This window comes from Notolabrus celidotus, chromosome 4, assembly GCF_009762535.1.
Source record: "Notolabrus celidotus isolate fNotCel1 chromosome 4, fNotCel1.pri, whole genome shotgun sequence".
Taxonomy (NCBI): Eukaryota; Metazoa; Chordata; class Actinopteri; order Labriformes; family Labridae; genus Notolabrus; species Notolabrus celidotus.
The window spans coordinates 18,528,481-18,538,863 of record NC_048275.1 but is presented as its reverse complement, the minus strand read 5'-3'; the positions used below and the strand labels follow the sequence as shown (position 1 = coordinate 18,538,863).

The 10,383-nt window shown below is 38.6% G+C and overlaps 1 protein-coding gene and 1 long non-coding RNA gene across 3 annotated transcripts; both read left to right on the top strand.

Moving 5' to 3' along the window:
* Positions 1–2,363: 2,363 nt before the first annotated feature.
* LOC117811170 (homeodomain-interacting protein kinase 2-like) lies at positions 2,364–7,241 on the top strand. Of its 2 annotated transcripts, none has more exons than XM_034681267.1 (12): positions 2,364–2,704; positions 3,361–3,590; positions 3,691–3,882; positions 4,236–4,417; positions 4,622–4,745; positions 4,867–4,989; positions 5,110–5,169; positions 5,282–5,469; positions 5,550–5,753; positions 6,080–6,301; positions 6,421–6,636; positions 7,005–7,241. In XM_034681267.1, exons 2-12 carry the CDS (start codon positions 3,408–3,410, stop codon positions 7,201–7,203), a joined length of 1,893 nt encoding a protein of 630 aa, XP_034537158.1. In that variant the 5' UTR covers positions 2,364–2,704; positions 3,361–3,407; the 3' UTR covers positions 7,204–7,241. The 2 variants fall into 2 exon arrangements, with proteins under 2 accessions (XP_034537158.1, XP_034537157.1); XM_034681266.1 differs by having other exon boundaries at positions 2,369–2,704; positions 7,002–7,241.
* Positions 7,242–9,435: 2,194 nt separating this feature from the next.
* LOC117811965 lies at positions 9,436–9,795 on the top strand. The gene is made up of 2 exons (XR_004631096.1): positions 9,436–9,535; positions 9,641–9,795. It is a non-coding gene; the product is annotated as an uncharacterized LOC117811965 (long non-coding RNA).
* Positions 9,796–10,383: the final 588 nt, after the last annotated feature.

Genomic DNA, 10,383 nt, shown 5'->3' with positions numbered 1-10,383 from the left:
TGTGAACTACTTGGTATTTCATTGTATTTCTATGCGGCTGTGATACTGTTTTAAAGTAGAGACTGTTACAGGTCAAAATAATTCACATTTATTTGTGAGGCAACCTCCCACTCATTTCTAAAGTTGTTCTCATTTCTTTCTGAGAACGATTTTAAGACAACAAAGTTTGGTTGTTTCTTTCTGCCTAGCTGGTACTTACAGCGTAGGTCAGGGCTCAGTCAGTTTTAATGTAGAATTAGACAACTTTTAAGTCCTCTTGAAGATGGAAAAGAGGAATGTTTTTCAAAGGCCATGACCCATGAGCTTTTATGATTATTTGATAAGAGCTGGTTAATTTTCCTTCTCAAATGATAAATACACACAATATAATTCACATAATTTTCTTCATTGGGGCAGTGATTCATTAAATCTCACTCAAATGAGTTTTAGGTCTGAAACAATAAACTCTTGGCAAAGAGTATAGTTAGTCAGTGAATAGGTTTAAGTTTTGTTATTTTAACTCTATGGTACATTAATGAAGAACTTTATTTAATTCTCATTGTTTTGCATCTGTCCCAAACCCCTTATCCTTCAGTAAGTGCTCCAAACAGAATTGCTGCTAGCCTAAAGTTAGAGCTTTCAGCGTTAAGCTAACTCATCTTTTGTACCGGTAAATTTATTTTATCATTGAAGGAGCTGAAACGGGTAGTGGAGAGGTATTGTTTCACTATGTGTTAGTAAGAATAAACTATTTTAAACCACATACCCACCTCAGTGACATGGCATCTTTCTTTTCTAGCCACTACAACACACAAGTCCAATGTCTAGTATTAGCATCCTTCAGATGTTTTGAAGAGGAGGAGCTCCAAATATAAAGCTGGATGAAGCTGGAGTTATACAACACAACACTGACAGGGAAAGATCTAACACATACTCACAAAACCATATACAACAACCAACCTATAACAGAACATGACATGGGACAGGCCGTACAGGGTGCATATTATCAAATGCATGTATAGAAATAACAAGGTAAAGAATAGAATGGGTTTATCTAAACAAAACTCTGTTCAGGGTGATTGAATTCAACTTATATCTTTAGAATTGTCATCAAGGCCTTTTATTTATTGCTGACATAATAAAGCTCAAAGTGCCTCTGTGGCCACTGCCCAGGTCTACAAGAGCTGAAACTGCTTCCTCCACAGATGTCAGCTCCAAATAATTAGTAGGCTTGTTATATCAAAACAATGTGTTTTTCTCATCTTCCAGTTCATTAGTACACAGATGGATAAGCTAATAGGATCAAATGTTGTGATCTTTGGAGGTTAGCTTACTCCATCTATCTTACTCCCCAAAGCCACTGTTGATCCTAATGGTATATTAACACCCAATATTTTACACAAACAGGCTTTAACATTAATTTGGATTCCCTGGACCTCTGGGCCGTGCCAAAAGTTGATGCATGAGTGATCCAGTCATCTCTCAGCCATGCCAGCTGTCTTATTAAAAGTGTTTGTTTCTGCTGTGGATTCATTTTGTAAGATAGTGGGAGTGAATGAAGGAACGATTCACTACAAAATCGTCTGTTTCAGCCAGTTTATTGTTTTTATTGATTTTATTTGTTTGACATACACAGATAGTAAATAAAGTAACAATTCATGTCGAATTCAATAGGCACATCCACAAAACTTGTATTGTTCAAGCAGAATATTAAAAGAAATAGTCAAAGCTTTTCATGTGAAATTAATACATAATATTCTATGTTTCTAACAAAACTTAAGAACAAACATAAAAGACAGCACAATAATCTGCAGCCAAGAATCCTTAAATATCAGTTGTGTTAAAGTATATTGAATTTTATTGACAAGGTGTATCCAGACAACAAAAACCTCTCTCTGAGGACATACAGGTAAGAAATCATGGTGGTTTGAAGTCACAGAACAAACAAACATGATATGGCCGCTAGTTTTTACATATATGATCAATAAAGATTTTAAATTAAGAAGAAAAACAATGATAGAATACATTTTTACATAAAAATGCACGCAAGAACAGTGAGCTTTCACCGTCTGTTTATGTTCTTAAAAATGGTCCAAGCAACACGCTGACATCAAGTATTGGTTGTGTTGCATTTTACAGGAAATGAGTCTCAAAAGTTAGAAGGAAAGGTGGCCTTGTTATTTATTGGTTGGGATGTTTAGGTTAAATATTTATAGTCTGTAGTGGGTGTCGAACTTTAAGCATATGAAGACAAAGAAGGGTTTTTTTCTTTTTAGAGAAATGTTTATACCTTGTGTTAATTCATCTTAAGGTTTGGGGTTAGGGTTAGAATTGCATGCCAGTAATTGCCCACTGAATTGAAGTGTTAGTGTTCTGTAATGTGCTCTCACATTTGACTCCTACACATCCTACAAAGCACCTACATTTAACTTTGTATAAAGATGTAGACTAAACCTCATATTGAACTGACGGAATGGACCCAACAGAACAGAACTGTGACTCTGTGACAACATAATGATGGAACAGAATTATGTCACAAGGAGGTCAGTTTTCTACAGACCTCAGCTTCAACTTTTTGTCATTTCAACTCAGTTCGCTGGCTGAATAACCTCAAACAAACTTCTGAACAACCTCCAAACGACTTCAAAACTTTTGGTCTTGTTACGACAACTTTTCAGTAGAAATCATCCTGAAACATCTTTGACATCACATCCGTCAAAGTCTGGTAAGTTCATTCACATCTCCAAACACAAGATGCTTAAGTTCAATTTAAGAATTGATATATCTAACTAACCCTACATCTGAGTAATACTAATTTAGTCGAAAAATGGCCAATTCCAACAAGATACAGAAAAGACAAGGACTATACTCAGTAACATGATGAGATACTTTGAAAATTAGATGAACACTTCTTAATATTTTAAACTTGTACAATATTGTGAGTTTCTATCTGTCAGTATTTCTAGTCTTCTTTAAACAAATACATGTTATAAACAGCTTTCTTTGAGCATTTATTAATCTGCATGATGTGTGAATGTAAATACAATCAAATCAGAAAATTATCAGTAAGAATAAAGTGTCTTAAAATGTGATATTTTAAGAGTTATTAATGGTTTTACTTTATATAAGCATTATATAATTAAGGTTTCCCACACAGGTTCATGTTTTATCAATATTGACTTTCATCTTGAGATTTACATTTAAAATAATAAAGTGTGTCATATAGTAAGATAGTAGTTTAGTGGATGATATAAGTAGTAGAGTCTGACTATACTTAATGAATCTAATTCCTGTGTGTCAACTTTGTGCTCTATCTGCTATCAGACCCTGAGAGTCAAGACATGGCGTCTTAAATTTCTCTCTTTTGTGCTCTCCTCTCAGGTGTGATACATCAACCCCAGAACTCATACGTCTCAAAGACTGACAGCATGGTCCTTCCGGTGCCTGTTGGGGGCAGGATCTCATCCTCATCCACACATTATGAGGTTCAGGCTCTCCTTGGGAGCGGCTCCTTTGGAGACGTAGCACGGTGTAAAATCGTAGACACCAATAAAACAGTGGCTTTAAAAGTCCAGCAAATGTGGGCACCCCTTGTGTTGGCAGAGGATGAGGTGAAACATTAATTCTTATCATCAAAGTTCTTTGTGCTCGATAATTCAGAACCACGTTAAATTCATTTCAAACCTCTCTAACATGTGGTATTTTCCTCAGCTGGCCACCCTTAAAACCATGAAAGAGCTTGGCTCTGACAAATATAACATTGTCAGATGGAATGAGGCTTTCACCTTCTTTGGACTAATCTGTCTGGAGTTTGAAATATTGGACATTAGTCTCCGGGATTTTCTGAATAAGAGAAGGTATCGACCTCTTGGTTTGATGGAGATCCGTCCAATCATCCAGCAGGTTTGTGTTTGTTGTAGAAAAGTTCGAAACTGACTGAAGTTGCAGTTGGTGGATACTTAGATTTCTGTTCTATTACACTGCAAATCGATGCAGTCATCATCCATCACAACCTCAACACAGACTGTATATTTATAAAGTCAATGATGCAGCATGTTTGTCCATCTAAAACTATCTGAGGGACATGTTTATATAGACGTGTTTAAATCTTACATCTTTTAGTTTTATAGTTTCTATCTGATAGTTTGATTCATTTTCCCAGAAACACATCTGTCAATACATGTTATTATGTTGTAGTTTGTCTAACACAATGAACAGTGCCATATTAACCTATTAACTGTCACTGATGACTTCAGTTGGCGACAGCTCTGGACTTTTTGAAGGGTGCAGGGATCGTCCACGCTGACCTGAAACCCAGTAATATAATGATGGTGGAGCATGAGCAGCAGCCTCTGAAAATCAAAGTCATCGACTTTGGCCAGTCTTTGAAGGATCCTGCTGACCACACGGGTTCGGTCCTGACGACTCTGTGGTACAGGTAAGTGACTGATCACATATCTATGAATCTGGGACAGCTGTATCAGAGATCAATACAATTGTGCACACTGGGATTTGAGGTTTTCTCTCAGGCTCAGTTCTGATCAAAATTATCAATATTTTAGAAACTCAATCTTACAGTGAACAGAAGCTGATTTCTAGGTTTGTCTTCATGCTCGGTAATGTGTTTGTGTACTTGTCTCAGAGCTCCAGAGATGCTATTGGGAGCTCCCTTCAATGAAGCCATTGACGTCTGGTCCCTGGGATGCACGGCTGCAGAGATTATGATGAACTCTGTGCTGTTTCGAGGCTTTGATGAGTACGATATGGTCAGTGTTACACTTGAATATTATTCCACTTGAAACTCAATCCAATTTTTTACACAACTTCTCTTATTAAACTTTTAAAATGTGTATAGAAGTGTGACAAGTCATTGTGTGGTGTCCACAGATAAGGCACATCTACTACACAGTTGGAAAGGCTCCTGAACACATGTTGTGCTCTGGCATGTATACTAAGGATTATCACACTTATTCGTACACAGCCAAAGGAGAGCCTGTCTGGATATTTCCGGTAAGATTTCTTTGATTTAATTTAGTTTTGATGTGTGTATCTGCCTAATGTGTGTATTTGTATTTGTGTATGTCTGTCAGCATGTTTGAGATTTACTGAAAAATGAATTCCTCTCTTTAGTCAAGTCTTGTGGCGAGAAATTACCCGCACACACTCAACAAGCTGAGTGACCTGCTGACCGTAAGATCTCTCTTCTTGAAAACAAGTTTTAACTTAAACACTATAAGTCAAATCTTCACAAAACATTTAAAAAGAAACATAAAAACTAAACTTGTCTTTCTTTCTGATCCAGTACAAAGTGTCTCGTGAGCTCTCTGGAGAAGATCTCCAGGCTGATGAGTGCGACCGTGTGGTCTTTGTAGACCTACTCACAAAGACTCTGAAGGTGGACGGTGCTGAGAGACTCACACCATCAGAAATTCTCCAGCACCCTTTCATAACCATGAGCCACCTTGTTGGCACGTTCGAGCACAGCTCATAGTAAGTGTGTGTTCAGATCCTGTAAGTGTGTGTGTGAACTCTGAAACAGGCTGTTTGTCTAAGTGATGCTTACCTTACAGTGTGAAGAAGGGCATGGAGCTGATAACTATTTGTAAGAATGTGAACTGTGATGATGAGGAAACCTCCAACTTCACTGCTGGCTCGGCCCACCATGGAGGTCCTGAAGAGGGTCATCCCGCAGAACTGGACCATCTCATCACTGGTGAAAACAGTTCTAATAAGAGGAAGCGGGATGGTGAAGATGACAAAGAGCATGGAAAAAGGTATGAGTTCCATTATTGGCCTTGTATTGTCAGAGTTCAAAGACAGGAATTGTTTTCATGTATATTAATACTACGCTCAAGTGGACCATATATTTCTTTGTGTAGCGATAATACAAACTAAAATCTAGTGAGCTTAGTGTTGCTTGTGAGTGAGTTATTTACCTTTAGAGACAGCAAGGTTAGAGGCTATCCCCGTGTACAGTCTTAAAGCTAAGCTTAGCTCTCCATAGTTGTCAATCATCTCATCTAGTGCTCAACAAATAAGCTAATTTCTTAAACTGTCGTTATGTTGCTGAAAGATTCAAACAAATTTTGTATCAACACAGAAGCAAAAACACGACCCCCGAGAACAAGCAGCAGAGGACCGAATCTGAAAAAGGAGAACAAATTGATACAGGAGAGAAAGCCTGTTCATCCAAGTCCCTGCAGCATAAAAGAAAGAGGGATGATGCAGATGATGCCACCCAACATGAAGGTCCTAAAGAGGGTGAAAACAGTTCTAATAAGAGGAAGCGGGATGGTGAAGATGGCAAAGAGCATGGAAAAAGGTATAACTTCCTTCGTTGGCCTTTACATTTTTAAGAGACAGTCAGAAAATTTGAGAAATTTATTTCTCAAACTGTTGTTATGTTGTTGAAAGTTTCAAACAAGTTTTGTATCAACACAGAAGCCCAAACACAACCCCTGAGAACAAGAGGATGAGGACTGAATCTGAAAAAGGAGCACAGGTCGAGAAAGGAGACAAAGCCTGCTCATCACAGCCCCTACTGCTAAAAAGAAAGAGGGATGATACAGATGAAGGCACAGCCTTCGATTACAGCTCTCCATCAAATAAGAGGGGGGATGTAAGCCTTAGCCAAGACCTGATGGACAGCATCAAATAGTAAGCAAATACACTCAAACACTATGGATGGAGTCATGCTGAGTGGATTCATGTGTTTTTTTTCAATCAGATGTTAATGTGGACCATTAAACAAAAACTATCATATTTACATTAAGATATGATCGGATCATGCAGGAGAAACACAAATGTGTTGTCCATTAGTGTCACTGTACAGTGTTGAGAATTTGTAGCAAGAATTAAACCATCTCACCTGGTGTTTCCTGAATCAGGATGTATGCATATAAGAGGTTTCAAAAACCCTAGAATTGGGTGGGGAGGTATCTGAGTTTTATTTGACAGGTGAGATGTTTCAGCAGTATCTGTTGGATGAATACTCAAACTTTTTTTGTTACTGGACTGTTCAGCAGCACAGGAGCCATTGGGTCCTACTTCACTCGGGTCAGTCAACCCCAGAAGAGGGAGAGGGACGAAGAGGAAACTGCAGACTCCATGAGAGTAAAAAGCTCCACGATGAGAAGAGTGGCTGAAGAGGGGGCGAAATCCGCTGACGGATACTGTCTCGCAAAACACCGACGACACAACTGTCCTTTCAGTCTCACAAAGTGAAAAGCATGAATAAATAAAAATGAAGAGTTGAACTCTGATTATGTATTGTTTAGTGTGTTATTTGAAGCCTGTAACTATTGATATCCATGTCAATGTCAGGAGAAGCAAGTCACAGCTTGAAAAGCAGAAATGCCTTTGGTTACAATTTTTCACATTCAGAGATCTAACTTACTATAACAATAAAGCAAGAAGAGGTCGTTTGTTGTGTGTGAAAACACACATATACAAGATAAGTGTAGAGACAAAATGTGTTACCTTGTCCACAGAGGTCACCATAATTGACACAACCCAAGCCTATCTTAATGAACTTTCATGTAAATTAACAGAGGTAGATACCTATTAAAAAAGCTGTCATCATTTATCCTCTTTATTATCATTATATTCCCAGAGGGAGGTTAGGGTTCAGACAGAGACAATGCCTCTGGTTTGGATGTACTTGGAAAAAACTATGATGTAAAATATATCAAGACAGAACTTTCTATATATTAATTTATTTTTGAACTTTAATGCAAGTGCTTACATTTTTCACTTATAATCCACTTTGGGTCAGAAGAACAGAGTTTTTTGAGCAAGCCAAATCTCTTTCTCTGTTAAAAACAAACATCAGCTTCTCTTCTGTTTCAGTTTTACAATAGAAACCTGTTTGGTAATTTCCTTAGTTTCAAATTAAATTCCTTTTTTAAAAACATTTTTTCCACTTCATTTTTTTTGCTCCACCCCTTATTCTTATTATTTGTAACTTGGTGTTACTTTGCTTGTTGTTTTTATTTATTATATCGTGTTGTTTTATTTATTGTGTTTTAATCTGTCTGTAAAGCGACCTTGAGTGTTTTGAAAGGCGCTTCTAAATAAAATGTATTATTATTATTATTATTATTATTCCCTAACCCTACATACACTATAAATCAAAATTGTAACAACAAATAAACTCTAGAGGTCTTAAAGAGAACATCCTCCTACCACTGAAAGAGTATCACTACTGCAATGTCTACAACATCACAACGACACGCATGCAACTCAGATGGCCCTCTGGCTCTGGCTGTTTTATATCACTGCTCTACTCTTTATGATCTCCCCTGATTGACTGGTTGTCACATTGGGTTACAAAAAAGTTCCTCCACTTGCAATCCGTTGCTCCAACTCCAAACTTAGCCAAAACCAGCTGACTTCACCAGTTACCTCTTCCAAAAGCCTTGGACTCTTCCTTAAAGTGGAGGGGCTGGGAACGACGACCCATTGCCCTGCCGGCCAAGCACTTTTCTGTCTTTTGTTCATTTTGGCCGGGGTCTCCAGTCGCTTTTGTTTCCATTATTTCCGTTTTCTTATTTCTTGAATATTTGGGGGATCCATTCTGTTAAAAAGCTCAGGGTTTAATCTTCACATTTTGTGAATGCTATGGTCTCCACTTTTTCATCCTTGCTTTATTTGTGTCAGGTTTCTTTTGGGTGACAGTTCAAACCCTTGCCTCAACCTGCACTCACTTACAAACACCTGTTACCACTGCTTTCAACTTAAGTCTGCTTCAGCAACTTACTACAGCTCAACTTGCAGACTGTGTCTCAAAAGCTGTAGCCTCACTTCACCTGCAGCTTGTGCCAGAAAACATCGGACTCCATCTCCCACAGTGCCATGTGAGCAGCAGTCGCCTTCAATGCCTTCTACACCATCTCCACCAGCCAAAATAAACAGCAGCTGACACCTTCGAATTTTTCTGATGACACCCATCACCCTTCATCCTGACCTGTAAATGGTGGAAACCTGGATCCAACTGCTGTTTGCGGCCAACCTAAAGCTGCCTCCTCTTGAATCCTGTGCTTCCACATCTCTGCATCAAACCAGCAGCAAAGCCTCCCGTTACTTACAGCTCTTGTCTGTGTCATTGAGCAGCACATGGTCAGGAACGTTGGTTTCCTTTTCCTCTTTACTTTTCTTTCTTTCTTTCTATTCACCAACTTGTTGTAGATCGTAGGGTTTTTTCATTTTCGTTTTTATTATGTAATTCTCTATTTTATTTTCGTTTTTATTATGTTGTTCTTTTTTTTTTTTTTTTTCTTTAAATGTACCCCTCCATGGGTCACTACCTTAACGTGGTGGAGGGGTTTGAGTGCCCCAGTGATCCTAGGAGCTATGTTGTCGGGGGCATTTGCCCCTGGCAGGGTCTACCATGGCAAACAGGTCCTGGTTTCTTTTTGTGGAGTCTCTCTCATCCTCACAGAGATTGGGCAGCTCCTTTCTGAATATTCACACCTGCACCTGATCCCTGTAATCACCACCGGCATTTCAGCCCTGCTATGAGGCTTCTCCAGTGCCAGATTATTCCTGCATCAGATAGGTATTTTGGCTGATCACTTAAGTTCTCTCGTGACTATTTTCAAGTTTTCAAGCTCTGTGTGTTTTTTTACTTGGGACTAACTCTTCTGTGTTTTCCATTTTCCAGTGCCTCCACAAGCCCCACTGCTACCACCCAATCTCTGCCCTTCTCCCCAGCCTCCTCCTTAAGCTCGCACTTCTCCAGCCAGGATTTCCCTCATCACACCTTGGACCCTGGATCCCTTCCCTCCTTGCTTCCTTCAATAAATTCACTGAACTGATTATCTGCCTCTGGTTGTGCTTTTGGGTCCACCTTGCTACACTTGGTTTTCTAACCGCTACACTTTCCCCTCCATTCACTTCCACTCTATTCACACATAGAGGATTTTAACATTGGAAAGCAAGTTTGCATGTTTGCTTCATATAGAGTTTGATATGATTTTTTGTTGCAGAGTAAACTGAGGACCACATTTATTTCAACTTTGTGCTACTCATTGCAGACTAATGGTCAGATAAATGGAGAGTTAACTTGTTTGTACTCTATAACATACTCAGGCTGATCATTTCAAAGTGATTGTTCTCCTCCTCTACACAGTGCAAATAAATCAGTGGTAATAAGATAAGCAATCACAGTGAGTGGAAAGATACAGGCCTTCTGTACTGATTTTAATTTGTGTTACCACATTATCTCATTCATAGAAAATTAACTCACCTGCTCCATGGAAGCCTTCTCACACTACAGGAAGATGAGCATCAACGTTGCCTCTGCTGAATTCATTGTGAGCAGTCACTAGCTACAAGACATTCAGTTATTTTCTGATTGAATCAAAAACGATATAAAAAACTTTCATTTCAAACCTGAGGACAACA

Excerpts from the sequence above, each read along its gene's own strand:
- LOC117811170 (XM_034681266.1), top strand. The coding sequence starts at position 3,408 with ATGGTCCTTCCGGTGCCTGTTGGGGGCAGGATCTCATCCTCATCCACA. Across the intron at positions 4,418-4,621 it reads CTGACGACTCTGTGGTACAG|AGCTCCAGAGATGCTATTGG; the intron begins GTAAGTGACTGA and ends TACTTGTCTCAG. Across the intron at positions 6,302-6,420 it reads GGCAAAGAGCATGGAAAAAG|AAGCCCAAACACAACCCCTG; the intron begins GTATAACTTCCT and ends GTATCAACACAG.